This window comes from Polistes fuscatus, unplaced genomic scaffold (genome assembly GCF_010416935.1).
Source record: "Polistes fuscatus isolate 324 unplaced genomic scaffold, CU_Pfus_HIC Scaffold5, whole genome shotgun sequence".
NCBI classification, from domain to species: Eukaryota; Metazoa; Arthropoda; class Insecta; order Hymenoptera; family Vespidae; genus Polistes; species Polistes fuscatus.
The window spans coordinates 10,628,062-10,647,451 of NW_025113129.1; the positions used below are offsets into that span (position 1 = coordinate 10,628,062).

At 37.7% G+C, this 19,390-nt stretch overlaps 1 protein-coding gene across 3 annotated transcripts in view; it reads right to left on the bottom strand.

The window, feature by feature from the left end:
* Positions 1-19,390, bottom strand: part of LOC122521960 (caskin-2) — a 50,854-nt gene that overhangs the window by 18,439 nt on the left and 13,025 nt on the right. Inside the window, exon 1 of one of the 3 annotated variants that reach the window (XM_043642720.1) lies at positions 2,397-3,142. The exons of the other annotated variants lie outside the window; for them this stretch is intronic. Coding sequence (XP_043498655.1) covers positions 2,397-2,745 — 349 coding nt within the window. The 5' untranslated portion in view covers positions 2,746-3,142. Of the gene's footprint in view, positions 1-2,396; positions 3,143-19,390 lie in introns of those variants that run through there. 3 annotated transcript variants of the gene reach the window in all.

Genomic DNA, 19,390 nt, shown 5'->3' on the forward strand with positions numbered 1-19,390 from the left:
TGTTTTTTTAATTATAATATACAAAACTTGATTATTTTACTACAATAAATAAACTTTCCCTGTCTCTATCTCCGACACATTTCCTCGTCATCTTTGTTTTTTTACCATGGAATTATTTAGAGATCGTGTCAATAATTTTCTAGAACTCCGATACCTAATTAAAAAGAAAAAAAAAAAATAATCTTCCCTAACTCCTCTTTACTCTCATAACTCTTAAGATATTTAACTTCCCCTACTCTCCCACCCCGGATCTTTTAACGTTGTCGGGAAAATGAACTGGATCGAACGATAATCGACAAAGTTACGTTCCCTCCTCGTAGAACAGAACTCAAGTGTCTGTTCTCATCTCGTTGTTGTCATCGTCATCGTCATCGTCATCGGTTGGTCTAAGCTATCTCAGGCTGTCTTTCCCAGCAGGCTGCTGCCTTTACCGATATATATATATACATATCCACATATATGTGTGTATAGATACGTGTATAGGTTCGCGAGAAAATGCGCCTTATCGAGTAATGCCACCGAGAGCAACCAGCTAGCAAGCAAAGCAAGCAAGCAAGCAAGCAAGCAACCAAGGCAGCTTGGAAGCCGCTGCCGGCAAGTAACGCCGTCCTCTCGACGACGTAACGATGCCCTCTCGTTCTGCCTTCTCATTGGCTCTCCTTTTCTTTCTCTCTCTCTCTCTCTTTCTTTCTCTTTCTCTTTCGATCAGCAGAGAGTTCAGGTTCCGTTCCGTTCCGTTCGCGAGTATATACATACATGCATACGTGTACCGCGAGATATATACGGTCACAAGAGAGAAAGAAAATGAGAAAAGAAAGAGAGAGAGAGAGAGAGAGAGAGAGAGCGCAATCGCGTTCCTCGTCGACGCCCACCGTCGTACTACTACTACTCGTCGACGTGAACGATGCATAAAATGTGACGATAAATGAAAAAGGATAGCCCGATAAAACGGACATCGATTCGTACGAAGACCTCGAGGATTATTATCTGTTTTCGCTATTACCTACCCCTACCTATTTCCTCCTCCCCCTCCCCCTTTACCGTTTTCCTCGTCGATTAAAAGCGAGTCTCCGTCGAGTCGCCAATTTACATTTTTATTTTCCCATTCTGTAAAAGCCGTTAAACGCAACCTTTCAGCTTTTGCCTAGCGCTTGGTACTATGTCCGCGAATCAGAAATATGCATGCATGCATGTATGGTTAGATATGTATGTTTTTTACGTGTATATGTTGGATAACATGTTTTAATGGTTTATCGACGAATGACGGAGCACGATCACCAATGCACTGATTCGTTTTCGATCGGAACAATTTCTCTCTTGTTAAAACACGACACAGTATGTAACGTCAAATGAGACCTTGGTTATTTACTTTGATCAGTTTTCCATGTTTTTATTTTTTGCAATTTTTATAACAGAACTTTGATACCGATAAATATATTACGTTCTCGACAAATATAAAGATAAAATAATCGAATGTATAATTTTATCCACGCAAATATCAGTTAGTTCCAACATTTTGTTTGTATTTTTTTCTTTTTCTTTTTATTCTTAAGGATTTTACTAAAAAGCAAATTTCGATTTAATACACAGATGGGTTGAAAAGTTTTAAGCCTAACGTAGAAATAATTCTTTTCTCGATGAAACTAACTTTTAATTAAAAAAAATATCTTCTTCTTCTTCTTCTTCTTCTTCTTCTTCTTCCTCTTTTTATTAGTCTCGAAACTTTTCAACCCACTCTCGTTTATTCGGAAGTATCGAATAAAAGAGAAAAGAATTCTTCAAATGCAAAAAAAAAAAGAAAAATAAAAATCTCTCGAATATTTGTAAAGAAATTTCACTTTCTTTCTATCATATTTCATCTTTTTTTTAATCTTTCATTCTCTCCCACTGGAAGGACGGTTCCACGAAGAAAGCATAATCTCCCTCTTAGGTCGTATAAGTAAGTGAGTACTCTTTATCGACGATAGACCAACGAACAGTGAGCAATTAGTCGCGCGAAGGAAAATAATAAAGAACCGACTATCCATCTCCGTCTGTCGTTTAATCGTTGACGTTCTTTGAGTGTATTGCGTATTGGACAGCGTATCGAGACAGCTATCGGGACAAGGCGGGTCAGGGTTCGTCATCTCTTCTCGTTCCATAACCATAAACAGGCTCTCGTCGAACAGCTTTCCATCGATCTCGAGTCAAGCAAGCGGATACACTACAGCTAGCTAGCTAGCTAGCTAGCTAGCCAACCAACTAGCTTGACTTTACCAGGATCACTAGACACGTGCCATATGTAAGTACTTACTTACTTACTTACTTACTTACTTACTTACTTACTTACTTACTTATTCTTAAGAAAAAAGAGACAGGAGAGAGAGAGAAAAAGAGAAACAGGAGGAGACACTTACGGTGCATGAGGTTCCGCCAGCTGCCATAAATCGCTTTGATGCACTTGTCGAGTGGAGTAGCAGCGAGCAGATTCGTGCCGGTTTTACGCGTACCAAGATTCCCTTCGGAACGACTCCTGAAGAGTTTACCGCTAGGAATGAACGTTCCAATCGTGGGTGTTCGAGATTCACACGGATACAACTTAGTTTCATCTTTCTCAATTATTCCGTTTGGTAACCAAGATTCCATTGCCGGGTCGCGAAAACTTCGATAGGTCGATGAGAGTTTTTTCGATGACTTTTGAAGGAAACGTTTGCCCGGTGGCAAAGGCGGTGGACCCAGACAACTGGTGACCGCTGTTATCGCCATATTTCCAATTTATCACCTTAGTTTCTCTTTTATTTTTTTATTTTTTTTTTTAAATTTATTAAAACACTTTCTAATGATCTTGACGTAATCAGTCCGATAATGAACAGATGAATTGATCGTCTTTGTACGTCATTTCCTCATCGAACACAGTAATCTCCTTCTACGGGAGACAAGGAAATCTTTGCAAAGCACTATCAGCAAGATAGACCGGAAACCTGTCTATCCTTGCGTGATACGATCTCAAAGGCTAACTTCCAAGAGTCAATAAGTTTCTCTTTACTCGTAGCTGCCACCGGGACGACTTAAGGGAGTTTAAGTTTATTATTGGCCGATGCAGCAGTTAACGCGACACCTAATGATTCACCAACCAGTTTCCAAGAGGCATACGGAAGAAGAAGAAGAAGAAGAAGAAGAAGAAGAAGAAGAAGAAGAAGTAGAAGAAGAAATCTTTAACGGATGCACACACCGTATATACACGAGATTTAATACTCCTTCACTTTTAACACCTTTTAAAAGATTTAACTCGTGAGAATCGAAAAATATTGTATACGTTTTCCGCGAGTAGCAGATGTAATGCATAGTACTTTCTTCTATATACTAAATCACCGTACGAAGATAGATCGCAGTAGCAGAATGTCTTAGGTTAGGAGGATGAAGTCATCGCTAATGATTCACGTATACACCAGAAATTCTCGCTCACTGCCAAGTTCCACCTTGGCTAAATATCTGGAAGTTAGATCTAACGGAATAACGACGAAAAATATCTACCAAGAACGTAACAATACGTATGGAAGAAGTTTTTTGTTCCTCGATCGATCGTTAAAGAAACGTGAATGATCTTCGCACGAATCTTTGGAAACGTTGCTGGTAACCGGATAAGAAAGACTGTCAGAAATGTTCGCCGAATAGCCACAACTATCTCTCTCTCTCTCTTTCTCTCTCTTTCTTTTTCTTTCATTTTCTTTTTCTTTTCTCCTTTCAGCTCTTTCTCTCTTTCTCGTTCTATTCAAAGCTTTAACCAAGTGGTGGAGAAGGAGGTAATGGTGGAGATGGTGGTGGTGATGGTGGTGGTGGTGGTGGTGGCGAATGCAAAGGGGCGAGGTCGAAGGTGGGTGAACGAGTTCCCGGAGAGAGACCAGCGGCGGCGTGGGCCGCCCCTGCATTTGGTCGCGTGGGTTTCAAAAAGCGCGACATGTGAATCGAAACTCTCGCAGTAGTAACAGCAACAGCAATAGTAACTGCAACAGCAACAGCAGCAGTAACACGGCAACGTTCAACGTATGGAAATATCGGGAAGAGAAGAGAAGAGGACGGAAAAAGGCGGGCCCCGAGGAGGAATGGGGAAAAAGTGAGAGAAAGAGAGAGAAAGGGAGAGAAAGGGAGAGAGAGAGAGAGAGAGAAAGAGAGAGAGAGAACGTTATGTAGCAGGAAAAGTCCAGACGACGAGATTTCATTGATCGGAACGAGTATATAATGGCGTTCAACGATTTCGCAAGAAAGTCGTTTATACAGAAAACTGCCCCGACGTTTTCGTCATTTTAATAAAGGTCATCGATACGATTTAAGCGCCTCCTTTCTACATCGCCAACACACACTCTGCTGGTGGCGCATGTTTACTCGAATATGTTAAACGACCATTCACGCGTTCGTACCTTGTAAAACGTTACGAATATATTATATATATATATGTATATGTGTGTATATATTTTCACATCGTTGCAGTTATTTTTTATTTCTCTTCTTTTTTCTCTCTCGTGCTTTGCTCTCTTTGCTAATTCACATTTACTTTCTATATTCGAGCTATAGTTTTTATTTTATTTTATTTTATCCTTTTTTATTTGTTTTCTTTTTTCTTTCTTTTTTTTTTTAAAAAAGTGATATAAGTCCACTTATTAATTTTGTATTCTAAATCTTCGACAGGTAATAAAAATAACGAGGATAACGTAATTCTCGGTTTAATTTAAATCCCCATTTTTCGAATGACGAAAGGATTATTAATTAACACCACGGTGGTAATAAAAGAAAGGATTAAAATTGACTATTCTACCTAATGGCTTTATCACGCTAATTTACAAAAGATCGAGGACGAGTTTGAAAAAAAAAGAAAAAAGGAAGGATTATTATCCAAGTACTATCTTCTTTCTTGCTGCTTTCATACATATAAAAGGAGAGAGAGAGAAAGAGAGAGAGAAGAAGAAGAAGGGACTAGTCCCGATTAATACTATTCTCCAATTTGAAGAGTCTCTCGTTCCCATTTCCAAAGGCTATGGGCGGTATAAGCTAACCGGTTGAAAGCTACAAGAAGAGGAACGTCTCCTCCCCAATGGTACCCACACACATACATGCACGCGCATACACACATATCTATATCTATATCGAATACGGTATTGTGTTTCTGAAATATTCGCGATCCCGTGTATTGTAAGAATTTCATTCTCCGCAGGCTATCCGTAGATCCTCGACGACGTCTAAAGACCATCAACCGTTCCAACCTGAAGTCGTAGCTCGGTTCGATTTCCGTCCTAAACGAAAGAAATTCGAGAAAGAACTTTTGCCTCGCGAATAAGCAAGTTGCCAATAGAAAAAGATAAAAAAAGAAAAGAAGAAGAAGAAGAAGGAGAGAGAGAGAGAAAGTTGGAGGAGGCGGAGGTCACAAACACAACTATGACGAGTATGTAGGGCTAGGACGACGTGTGTGTCCTATATCTATGTGTGTGCATATGTATGTGTACGTATGTGTACGAGTAGGGTCTCTTTAAAAAAGAAAAGTAAGAAAGATCGAAAAGAGAGCTCTCTCGCGAGTAGTCAAAGAGAAAAGAACGAAGAAGTAAAAGAAAGAAAAAGAAGAAGTAGAAGAAGGAAGAAACGCAACGCGGCTACGAATAAAGGAGAGAAACTGGTAGAAAACGATGAGAGCGAAGTGAGGAGAGAAGAGGAAAGGAGAGGAGCGAAGAAAGGTGAAGGGAGGAGATGCATGGGGATTGAGGGGAAGGGGGAACGGGGGATTAGTCTGCCAAGGGATGTTCCCGCTCGATATGCATTGTCTGCCCTGTCCCCCTTTTCAGTTTCCACTCCTCTCATCCAACTGCCTAGCCCTCTCTCTCTCTCTCTCTCTGTCTCTCTTCATTCTCCCTCTTGCCCTCCTGCTTTCACCTCCGCCCTCGCACGCACATACACACAAGCTAAAGCAAGCAGTCTCTGCCAGCTAGGATTCTCGCGGAACGAAGCAGTAACGATCTCGTACACGAGGGCACGCGGCATCGTAGGTATACATACGTGTGTATAAGTACATATGTACCTACACCTAAGCATCGTACATATGCTTTCTCTCTTTCTTTCTTTCTTTCTCTTTCTCTCTCATTCTCTCTCTCTCTCTCTCTCTCTCTCTTGGTTGGTTGCTTGCTTGCTCGTGACACACGTACGTTCGTTAAGAGTTACACGCGAGAGAGACACCCGCGGCTATTTCTGCATTATTACGACCTGCAGAGCCTTTGTCCCTGCGCTAAAACACGAAATTACCTTGTAAGCTCTGCTCTCGCGGATGCGACTCTCTGCGGTGACTTCCCATATCGAACGACTACGACACAGACAAAGAACGACATATAGTTGACGCTTGCTTTCTCTCTCTCTCTTACTCTCTTTCTCTTTCTCGCTATTTTTCTCTTTCTTCTTTACTTCTCTTCGGCAAAGACTTTTCCGTTTTATCTCCTGAGTGCAGAGATCACTCGGTACCCGTTTAACGCTGCTGCTGCTGCTGCTGCTGCTGATGCTGATGCTACAAATTTTCTTAACGTGTGACATCCAACGTTGGACGGAAACTTTACTACTACTACTACTACTGCTACTATTACTACTACGACTATTACTATTTCTTTTTCACTTTCCCACGATGTACGTTTGACAAACCGTGCGAAAGTGTCTACGATTTAAACTAAAAAGGGGAGTTATTACGTAATATATTTCGCAAATTTAATAGCCCATAACGTTAAAGATATTTCAACATATATTAAATATAATAAATATCTAAATGTGTGTAAGTGTTCGCAAAGAATTATAACCACCCTTTTTTTGTTTTTTTAATTATTTTTCCTTTCTTTGATATCTCGTAGAAAAGTTTGTTTTAAACACGTTATAAATGAAAAAGCTTAGTCTACTTTCTTCGTTACCTTTCGTAGGTATCTTATCAAATATTCTATTTCCCTATTCACGCGAGAATCGTTAACTTACGCGATGAAATATTTACCAACGTAATATACTTTAAAAGTGTTTCAAAATCAAACACGAGGTTTTAATTAAGATATCAAATAATTTCACACACATACGTTTAATTTCGTTAAAAAGTCTAATTCTAGTTCTGTAATATTTATTATGGAAACTTTACTACTACCACCACGTTCAATTTGTGAAAAATAAAAACGTAACGGTTTCTGATGGATTAAACGCGAATCATCACCCGGTATATATCTACGTATTATTCGTCCAAGAAGCGTCACGCTTGTAAGACAATTACTCGATGCAAATGTTAATCCGACTAATATAGAGACATGCGTGACCGATCATAATAAAGCACATTCGTGAAACGCTTTCGATGCTTTTCCTTTGATTAATTGACCGAGATGTTGCATATCGTCAATTAACAATGCCGTCCTTTTAATACTTCCTTTCTCAAATATGCTTTGACGCAATGCCGCGAACCTGATCCATAAACATATACGTGCGTTTGTATAAAACCCTTCCTAATGCTTAATTACGACAGTACGATCTTTTATTCGTATTATCTTACAATGAATAGATAATTTGTCATATTTTCTATAAAATTCATTACATTTCATTTCGTTTATTCATATTATAATGCATTAATCATCTGTTTTTTGTTTAAATTCTATCGGAAGATATATTATCGAAATTATTAATAATATTTTGTCAAAAATATACATGTACGATCGTTAGTTCGGATTAATTAAAACACGAGAAATCGTGGTATCTATCAATAGATAAAATTAATATTAACGATCTGAAGTAATCGATAGAATGTTATACACCCATTGCGTTATAATTAATTTTCTAGTTTCCAATTATCTCCCAACTTTCATCGAATTTTTTTAATTTTGGTGTACCTCGTATTAAAATTCAAATATTTATTTTATTATTGTTTAGGTCTTTCTATTCTTTCTTTTTAAATATGATACTCTTTTTAATCGCATACAACAATACTGTGAGAAATAAGTCTCATATATGCATTTGTCGAATGAAACCGTTTCGTTCGGATCTTTTTTGTACCAGGAGTTCTAAGAAAAAAAAATAATTTTGTCCAGGCCGGTGATGACGTCATAGTGCAAAGGATTAAAAATGTTCATTAAATTTGAATCTACCCTCTGCGGGTGCTTATAATTGTTTCCCCGGTATTCTGAAAAGGTGAACATGATAAAAAAAAAAGAAAAAGAAGAAAAAACGCAGAGAAAAAGAAAGAAACTGTGCAAGTCGAGTGGACTGCTGTTTTCCATCCCCCTACTACTACTATTACTCTCTTTCGCTATTTTCCCCTGTCATCGAGATAGAGAGAGAAAGAAAAAGAAAGAAATAAGATAAAAAAAGAGAAAAAGAGAATGTAGGAAGAAGAAATACGCGCGTTTAAGAGTATGTTAAGAATTACAGGTACGAGAGAGAGAGAGAGAGATGGCAGGCCCTGCGGGCCCTTCAGGCATTTTCCCGTATTATTGTCTCGCGTGGCCTTTGTCACGGTTGCGAAAGAAAAGAAAAGAAAAGCAAAAGGGGCAAACAAGAAGAAAAAAAAAAGAAGAAGAAGAAGGAAAATATGCGCACACGGTGAGAGAAGGTAAGATCGCTAGCCGAGGTTAAAAGCAGGCTGGGGAGGGGGTTCGGGGGGAGAGTGCGGGGTGTTCTGAAAAAGGAAAAAGAAAAAAGAAATACCCCCGAGGCGACACTCTCCGCACAGGTATGATAAGCAAGGAAAACGCGAGAATGGGAACGCGCGTACGGACTTAGCGTGGCCAATTAAAGCACCGCGATCATCCTCATTACGCGAGGAGTTAACATCATCGACTTTATGGTCCTTCTGAAAGGGTTAGGGTCGGAGAGAAGCAGAAGCAGAAGCAGAAGAAGAAGAAGAAGAAGAAATAAAATGAGAAAGAAGTTGGCGAAGGAAGCCAAGTGGAATTAGAACGATTCGTCGTATCGAAGAAACTAGCACGAGCTATCTTCTTTTTAAATGAACTTTTTCCAACCAGTTACAGTCGTTCTCTTTATCTCTCTCTTTCTTTCTTCCTTTATCTATCTATCTATCTATCTATCTATCCTTTTCTCTCTCTCTCTCTTTCATTTTCTCTACGTCTGCTTTAAGTCTATCTCTTTTTCTCTTTTATTGTTTGGATCACTTTTTCTACTTTTTCTTTTTCTAGTTCTTCGTACACGAGGCCGATTCAATTGCCTGCCTCTCTGTGTCTCTCTCTCTTGCAATTTACTTTTCCATTCGTTGAAACGTTCATTCGTTCCCCTTCGTACGTGTGTGTATATTCCTGATATATATATATATATATATTTTTTTAAATTAACCGAATCGTAACAACCCCCGACCGATGACTGTGACGATAACACCCCGACGTTGTTGATAACCGATCGCTATGTAAAATAACGAATCGCTTTGTTAATCTCGTGATATCGATTTTGTAAAAAAATTACGATCAAAAACAAACAACAGGTTTACCTCGTTTTTTCGATAAAGAAAGGAAGAAAATACGAGGATAAAATAAAAAAAAGAAAAAAAAAATAAGTATATAAACCGTCACGATACGAGTCTATCTTCTACCTCCGCACGTTTCTGCTACGAACTCTCTTATGTAAATGACGGTTGAATTCTGTTTGCGGTAAAAATTAAGGGAGAAGAAAAAAACCTGTGTAAAAGAGAGAGAGAAAGAAGTCAACCATAGTTTACGTACACTCATGCACTCTTATTGCTTGCTCGAGTTAAATATCGCGTATGCTGCTTTTTTCCAAGTCCCCCTAACCACCCACCACCATCACCTCACCCCTCTATCCCTCTTTTTCTCTCTTTTCTTTTTTTTTCTTTCTTCCTACTTCGAAATTATTTTCCACTATCGCGTTCACGCTAATCGAACACCCTACTCGAAGTCCGTTCTTCTTATGTCCACCTCTCCCACCCCCATACGTGTACCCGTACCTTGTCGTTCGTTCCTCTTTTCAAAATGACCGGGAATTATTTTCTTTATGTTGTTTTTTTTTTTTATACCATACCTTTAATGCCTCTTCCATGTCGAAATCGCGTGTCTATTAATCTTAAACTTTCCTATCTTCCTTTACTCTCGCGCCAACGGTGTCAAGAAAAATGACAAATTTAACACTTGCCACGAGTACTTTATATATCTATCGTACGATAACACTTACTAAACGCTAAATTGATCCAAAAAAATAAAAAGCTACTAGTTGGTTAATAATAACAAGAATACCGTCGTTATTAATTTTGTCATCGTGAGATTGCACGAGGATGGAGAAGGAGAAGGAGGAGGAGGAGGAAGAAGAAGAAGAGGATGAAGGGAGGAAGTGACGCGTGAAATTTGTATAATGAAATTCGTGGTATAGGCGAATCAAAATGTTGGAATATCGTTCACGTTGAGCACTTTGCTTAAGTTAATATTCACATGTACGTGAATATATATTCCCCTTCATCCATCCACTACTACTTCCCTCCTGCCATCATACATTCCACCTTCTTTAAATTGTTTCTCAAATTCATTGTAAAATCAAATCAAAGGTATAATTTACAATCGAAAGAAAGAGATAGAGAGAGAGAGAGAAAGAATGATTATTCCAACTTGGAACTATCAGAAATTCTGTTAACCGCATTCATGCGGAACGTATTATATATACGTTCTTCCTTGTTATACACGTAATGCTAACTAACACTCGATGAAGAAGAGAAAATCGAACGCCTACGACGCCCAACGACGACGACGACGACGACGACGACGACGACGACGACGACGACGCTTTGAGAAACTCGTTTACAAGGAGCAACGAGGAAGAACCTCTGTCTGTACTCGGAGAACGTGTAAAACCAAACCTTGATACGCCCAAGCAGTTTCTTCGACAAAATGTTCGAAACCTTGTTCTCCGTTGCTGTTACTAAATAAAGTAAAGCGTCGAAAGTTTTTCGAGTTATATATATATATATATATATTATATTTATTATTTTCTTTTTTTTTTATTACAATATTTCGATCTTCCCACACTCTTCTCGTCAGACGAGAAGAGAAATTTTATAAGAAAATATGAAATTTGTACGAATCTTGATCGATATTATAACAGTTAAAGCATATCGAAAGGAATACAATCATATTTTATGATTTATTCGATGATATTATATTATTATTGTAATAAATAAAAAAGTCAATTTTATATAATTATAAAAATCAATCGTCGATCGTTACGAGATTTTCCGGTCATTAAGGTCATAATTAATGTCGATCGAAAAAGAAGATCGATCTTATGATTCGTTTAATAAAATAAATAATTTTGATTGACAAATAAATCCCGAAATCTCTAATTTTTCTTTAACACTCATTTTTCTATGACTCTTGCGGATGGATTCGAAAAAAGAAAAATAATAAACCCGGTAAAGATATGAAATAGCGAGAAAGAAGCTGTGTTTTTGTTGAGGAAAGAAACACAGAACGGACAGAGATACAGGCAGGCAGGCAGACAGACAGAAAGAAAGAAAGAAAGAAAGAAAAAGAGAAAGAGAAAGAGATAGAAAATGAGGGATGAGCACGTGCCCTCGTGAGAAGTGGGTATACGGTTTTTGTTTTCGAAACTGCTGCAGCAGTCCTTCTTGTGGTAGAGGTGAGCAACACAACTACACAACTACGAAAAAGACTACTACGTTCGTTCTCTCGGCGAAGCAAAGAATAAGAATAAAAAGAAGAGAAACGGAGCTCTCTCGGAGCCGGACCAGAGAAATTTGCATAATGCATCGGGGTGGACGATCGTCGAGGTAGATCCTCGTCAAGGACGAACCACGAGAATTTACTTCCCCTCTCTGCTTCTCCTCCTCCTCCTCCTCCTCCTCCTCCTCCTTCTCCTTCTCCTCTTCTCTTCTCTCCTATCCTTCTTCTCTACAATTATGATCGATAATTTCCCTTCTCCTCTGCTCCTCTCCCCACCCCTTTCATCCACCCTTCCTTCCTCTGGGAAGCAAAAGTCTTCACGGTTAACAGATTACCAAAGATATAACTCGTACTAGCAAACTCTCTACTAAATATTTTTGATCCGATAAATTAATTTTCCATGCCTACGAAGAAAGCAGGGATTCCCAACCTTTCCAAAAGGATTCCTCCGGGATGTAATATATAAAGAAGAAAAATTGTCTTCGGGCGCGCAACGTTTAATAAATATAATTAAATTTTAATGATTGTGTGTTGTTAAATCACAAAAATTAGGAAATATATAATGTATGCAATAATTGTATTTCTTTAATGATTTTATGTTGAGTTGCATTTATTGCATCGGTGGTTAGAAATTGAACAGCCTTGGGTTAAAAGATACTTACATTTGCTCTTCGATGTAACAGACAAGATCATGATCTTTCTCTCTCTCGTTTATACAGTTTTATTTCTTAATTCAATTCAACGATTACGATAATTAACCGAATAATAGAGTAATCCAGTCGATTCGTCGCGGTGACCGTATAACGAGCACAATAATATCGGCAAGTCCGGCTTTTACATTATTGCAGAAAACCGGTTCGAGGTCCAGCTCGAGAAGGAATTTCGTTTTTTTCGGTTTCCGGTTTAGGTTCCGTTCGATGAGCCGATTGACAACAACCTTGAAGGACCTGACTCCTAAGTGGTAGCCACCACTGACATCTCAGTCAGCAGATTCTAATAACTAAATACAGCCCTTTGTACTTGACGATTTTTACATTAAATCGTGTCAATTAAAATATAGACAAATAAATTGAATTTGATTATTATCATCGAATATAATGACTAATGGATTAAAAATAAATCAATAAAAATTCGATATATGACGTTATATCGATATACATTTAGGTATAGATTTTAAAATGAGAACAACTTTGGAAACTACCTCACCAATCTCGAATATTTGAATATACGATTATAAATAAAAATATAATTGTGTTCCAATTGGAAGGTGCGCAACTCTCATGCATCATATTTCAATTATTAAACATGATAAATAATGATGACCTCGTAAAGAACGGTATAATCATCGTTGGTAACAGAAAGAGAAAGAGAGAGAGAGAGAAAGATAATCGAAAGGAATAACAGCCTCGCTTTAACGAAACGTAAAACGAAACGCAAAGGAAAGACTTAAACGAGACGTTAGGAAAAAAGTATGTCAGTTGTTAACTCGTCACCTTCATCGCGATGGCGTAAACCGATCGTCCGCTTTAGCGAAGCTCTTATTGCACTCTGATCTGATTTTTATCGACACCGGCGACGACAGGAGGCACGACAAGCGTAGGAATCGAACGGTCGTTTACACGAACCATCGATTTATCATCATTCGTTCACATCTATACCAAGAGAAAGAAAGAGAGAGAGAGAGAGAGAACTTATTCCCTCAAATCGTACATTTTCATCGTCGTATAAATTTTAACGAAATTGGCTGATAATACCACCGGTACCAATATTTTCCATTACCAATAATGAAAATTTCAAATATACACATAGAAGAAAAATATTTCCTTTCCAAATCATCGTTTTAAATCTTTGTAAAATAGATAAATAATATCCACCAAAAACAAAAGAAAAGAAAAAAAAAAGAAGACGTTTACTACCATTTCTAATCACGAAAATCCATAGTAGTAGTACCGGGGTAGACAAAATATTTCCGTGTAATTAGGAATGGAAAAAGCGTAAATATTACAAATACGGAGGCGGAGAAACGTTGGGCCAACGTGAAAATCGATATATCTATTGGTGCACAGCTGGCATTGGCAAGCGTGCATATTCTCTATAGCAAGCTGGATGATAGCTATACATATTACTGGCATATCCCTTGGCTTTGCTCGGTATACTGCAGAAAATGAACCATGACGAACGAGCACAATGGCGAGAGAATTACTGCCACGCGAATCTTTCAACGGATCGACGGATTAGCCTCTCTCTCTCTCTCTCTTTCTCTTTCTCTCTATTTCTGTTTCACTCATTCGTATCCTCACCTTCTCGATAACAGCAACGCTGGAAATACATCGAGCGATTACGCCAGAGACGAGAATGCATCGACGCTTATCGGCATGAACGACGCTTCGATTCCACTCTGGAGAGAAAATTTTTCGAGAGAGAGAGAGAAAGAGAAAGAAAGAGAGAGAGAAGATAATCGCGCTAATGGATATCTTACTAAATATCTCTCCTCTTCCTAACGGAAGAAAGAGAAAAACTTTAATTAACGATAAGTTTCTTTACATCGAACGACCCAAAGGATTTTATTGCGAGTTTAAGCTTTAACCCCTTCACACGTTCAATATAAATATATATATATTTTCACATAGATGGTTAATTGACCAGTTTAGTCGAAAAGAAGGAAGCCGCTTGAAGGAATAATTTGCCAAGCTTCTCTCCTCGGTGCGTTTTAACCCGCAAAAGACTACGGTGGCGTGAGAGAAATATGACACCGCCTTCTCTCTTTCTCTTTCTCTCTTTTTTTCCTCTCTCTCTCTCACTCACTCTCACTCTCTCTCTCTCTTTCTATCCCTTTAACGTCTTCCATGGCAACTATTAAACATCTCGCGATACGAGGTAAAATCTAGCGGTGACATCGTAATTAGACATCGATTCTATCCTCTTATTTATATACGCGAAGATATGATTAACAATAACAAGTTTCATCTCGAGTAATTATATTATTATTATTATTAAGCTGTCGCGCGAAAATATTTTACTTACGTGTATGTGTATATATATATGTAGGATGATTGAATATATCTGGACATAACTTTTAAGAATAGTTTTACTAAATTAAAATGAGATATAAAAGTTCATTTCAATACGTCTTGTAAATGAAATGAAAAATATTTAATTAGAAACACTAAGTAAACTAATCGTAATTGAGATCTTGAATACGTTCGAACTGTCGTTGAAAATAAATGCGATATTTTTGTTTATAAATGAAAAAATAATTCGAAGAAAAATATTCGTTTCTTCGATAAAAGGATAAAAAAAAAAAAAATCAACTTCGGTTACCCCGAAGAGGTGGTTCATTTTGTTCTCGTAAATATCTTGTTTCTAGAAATTTTCACTCGAAATAAATGATATTAAATTTTTGAAACGACACAGTCAGTACTTCATATTGAAAATGTTTATATAAAATAATTTGCAAATTTATAAGAAATATCCCTTTGAAGAAAGTTAAACCGTAAGGATTAATTAAGGCTATCCGTTAATCATTATTTTTTTCTTTTGTTTAACCTTGCATACTATGATAATTAAGAATTATCTAACCTGGGTAGGGAAAAGCTCGTGTGCAAAACGCAAACTTATCAAGCAACATCAACAACAAATAATTCGCGTTAATCAGCCCTCTTAATTACTAATCCACATTTACTCGAGAGAGAGTAAGAGAGAAAGAGAGAGAGAGAGAGAGAGAGAGTCCATCAAACAACTAATTAACGGCCACTAGAGTAGCGGCGACGCTTAATTACTAGCCTTCCGCCGCCATTCGCAATGATTCGCTATCGACAATAAAACAAAACGGAACGTGCGCTGCTGTTACTCGCCCGATTCAATCTCCCAAGAAGAACGGCCGGCCGGTCGGTTGGTCGGTCTTTCGAAATATATACCTGAGAAAAAAAAAGAGTAAGAGAGAGAGAGAGAGAGAGATAGAAATAGAATCTAGATTCCACGAAAAGGAAGAAAACCTCTTCTTCTTCTTTTTCTTCTTCTTCTACCTGAGCCACGAAATCCTCGGAAGCTGCATTATTATACAGGATTCTGCTGTCTGTTATCTCTAAAAACGATGCGTCGATTCGTTTCAAGTCTAACCTCCTCCTCCTAATCCTCCTCCTTCTCCTTCTCCACTATTCGAAACAAGTTGAATTCGCAAAACGACAAGAAAGAAAAAAAAACAAATCATACCAAAATAATAACGAATAGAACAAAATTTAAGAATAAAAATAATACGGCAAGTTACTCGAAGAAAAATTTCGATTTACAATGTTAGAATTTTGACAAATCGGCGTGAACTTATTCGAGTAACTTAATGTCATACGACTGATTTGTTATTCAAAATATACGTGCCGATTTATGAGGGGGAAAAAAAAATCTATTACATCGAATATAAAGTGATAAATCAGCGTTGAAGTTTTCGGGATGAAACCCCTCCCTCCTCACCGATAGATTAACCGGTGATTCATAAAATATGTAGTTAATTCAGACAACTGTGAAACAGAAGAACATAACTAAAAAGAACAAAAAAATTACTACTACTTCATAGTAGTAGTAGTAGTAGTAGTAGTAGTAGTAGTAGTAATAGTAATAGTAGTAGAGTAGTAGTAATAGTAGTAATCGTAGTAGGCAAAGAGACAACGTCTTATCTTTTTTCGTCGGCCATTTCTTGATTCGCCCCTGAGTAGGATAGGAGTCTTAAAGGGACGCGGGGGGAGGGAGGGGGTAGAGACACGTGGATAAAGAGAGGAACGCGTAGTACAGACGTAAAAAGGGTGGGGATAGGGTCGAGCGAGCGAGCAAGCGAACGAACGAACCAACGCGAGTGAGGGAGGGAAGTTCGAAGGGTGGGTGGGAAGGAGGGTTGGGGGGAGAGAAGAGGTAAGAGGGGCAACGCTCTTCGAACGGTTTGTAGCCTGGAGCTAAACGAGACGAAGGGCGGAGGGTATACGAGGAAGAGGAGGAGGAGGAGGAGGAGGACTGGAAGGAAGGGCGGAGGGCGAGGTCGAGAGGGAGATTCAACGTTGCCGCTCACGCGGACCGGCTCTCGTGTAAACAAGAGAGAACGTGGCAACGTCGCGAGCACGTTTCGGGTAACGTGGCGAACTCTCGGATTACCTGGACCAACCCACGCTAGCTAACCCCATCCGGCTATTTTTTTCTCTCTCTTTTCATCTTTCTTTCTCTTTCTCGTTGTTATTGTTGTTGTTGTTGTTATTGTTATTGGTAGTGTATTAGGTAGACTGTTTTACTGCTGCTGCTACTGCTGACATTGCTATCCGCTTCTGCCAGGTGTGAGTTTTCCAACAAAAATTCTCTATCAACAAATAGGAATATATAAAAAAAAAAAAAAGAAAAGAAATAAATGAAAAATGGAAAAGGAAAGGGAAAAGAGAGTAGACGAAAAAAAAAGAATAAACCACCGAAGCCAATGGCGTTACGAATCCTATCACCCTAGTTGCGTTACTACTATACTCTACGTGTAACTGTGCACCAAACCACCGTCTATCAGCATCGATGGCGACCATTGCGGCACTCTACTCCTCTATCGATGCTGGTGGAACACACCAATGGCGTAGCTCAATTTTACGTTACACGCTAAGGTAGCTTCTTTTTATTCTTCTTCTTCTTCTTCTTCGATTGTTTTATGATAGACTTACTGTTAGATTCCGACAACGGATAATATTCTGCTAACAATGAGATAAGAAAGCAAGTTCGCGTGATCGGAAAGTAGCTAATACAGCAAAATGTTCTCACACCACCTCTTAACATGAGAAACATTCAAGAAGGAAAGGGGTTGTAACTGGACACCCGTGAACGATCTCAAAAGCGTAAGACTACGAATTGCTTTAAACGACGAGCTACTTTAGCATACATGTGCGTCATAAACAAGCACCTAAAGTATGAGTTATTCAATTACATCAAATCGATCGTTTCCTTTTGAGCCTCCGAGTACACGACGCGAATTATCTTGCAGAATGAAAGTTGACACCCTTAACGCTTTGCATACCTATCATTTGATCCTAGTCCATCTTCTTATATAAAAAGTGTTTAAGACTTTTATTAGATATTACCTAATAAAAAACAAATGGATTTACGTGTCTTGTGTAAATATTAAAAATTAATGTTCTAATAATTATGGATTATTAGCATATATGATTTAAATATCAAATGATCAATATTTCATTCCGTAACCTCTTGAATTGTTTCAAGTGGATTTATTTAAATGATAGTCCTTAAATCATTATTGTTAGGATTGTACAATGCGTATGTGTCAACAGTTTCCATTTGGAAATTTTTGGAATCAATGTTGAGCACGTCTCTTGGCTAAAAGCGTAGTTTATGTTTCGATACACAATATCTGGCCATTATATATTCAAATATAAACCCGTTCAATAAAATCGTACGAATTTGCTTTTTCTCTCCTCCCCGTAACTAATGGGGAGGAAGGATTTAAATACGACCATAGTAAACAATGGAGAAAACGGTAATATGAACTAAAATCAATAATACTTATCTAACGTTTTACAATGGTTTATTAACATGATCTCATATATAACCGAATAGATTAAAAAACTTATTCGAATGAATATAAAAATCGTAATTATTTTTGCAGTATAACCTGATTGATTAAGAATGCATATAGAATTTGTTTGTTATCTAAGCGAATTAAATAAATCAAACGATATTATTATGATAGAAATCGTTATGCGATATACGTATAAGATAAGAAGGATGATGCGTGTAGTAACATATGCAAATAGAAATTCCTACAAGATCGTTTAGATATCGTTGAAGGACGCCTGGAAACAAAGTTCCGTGAAAATTAATTACCGTGAGATCTTGGTTACTCGCTCGTACATAACACGGACTCGCGAATTCTTTCGCGACCTTTTACTCTGACGTTAAAGGATCTTGCAAACTGCACGTAGACCGTTTTAAACTGACTTTGTTAATGTCGGTAACTACATTTATCCGGAATTCTCTTTCTCTCTCTCTCTCTTTCTTTTCTTTTTACTTTGAAAATAACTTTGCACTTTTTCCTTCCTCCCTCCGATTTAACTAACACGAATAAACGAAATATTTTATTCAAAAAATCCGGCATATAAATATAACAAATGCAATTTTTTAAATTCGATTTATCGAAAACCGATGCAAACAGTTATCTTTTTTGCATGGAAAAAAAAAAATAGAAAAAAATAAAACGAAAAAAAAAAACAAAAAAGCAGATCGAAACTATGGCGTACGATTATTAATTTTAAAAATATTTGAAACGTACGTCACGTAGAAGAGAAGACTGATATTGCATTTCGTATTCATGTGTAGTACAACGTATGTAACTAGCCTTTTATATATGCATTGCATTTAAAATCCGATTTCACGTCATCGGCATTAACGCTTCGTATCTCACACGTATATACACGGTCTCTAATATTTTATGGTAGTAGTTCATTACTTTCAAAGTAATCTTACATTCGTTAAGCTTATTTTGACTAGATATTTCTTTTTTCATATTTTTCTCCCCCTAGTGACACGGCCATGTGTAAAATATATATATTTTTTATATACAGCAGCACTTTTTTATTCCCGACAGATTTGAAATAACGTTTTCAACGTTTCTACTTGAAATTTGATATGATTCTCTTTCATCGCAAACACTACGAATGATAAGTAGTGAACGAACACACACACACACACAGAAA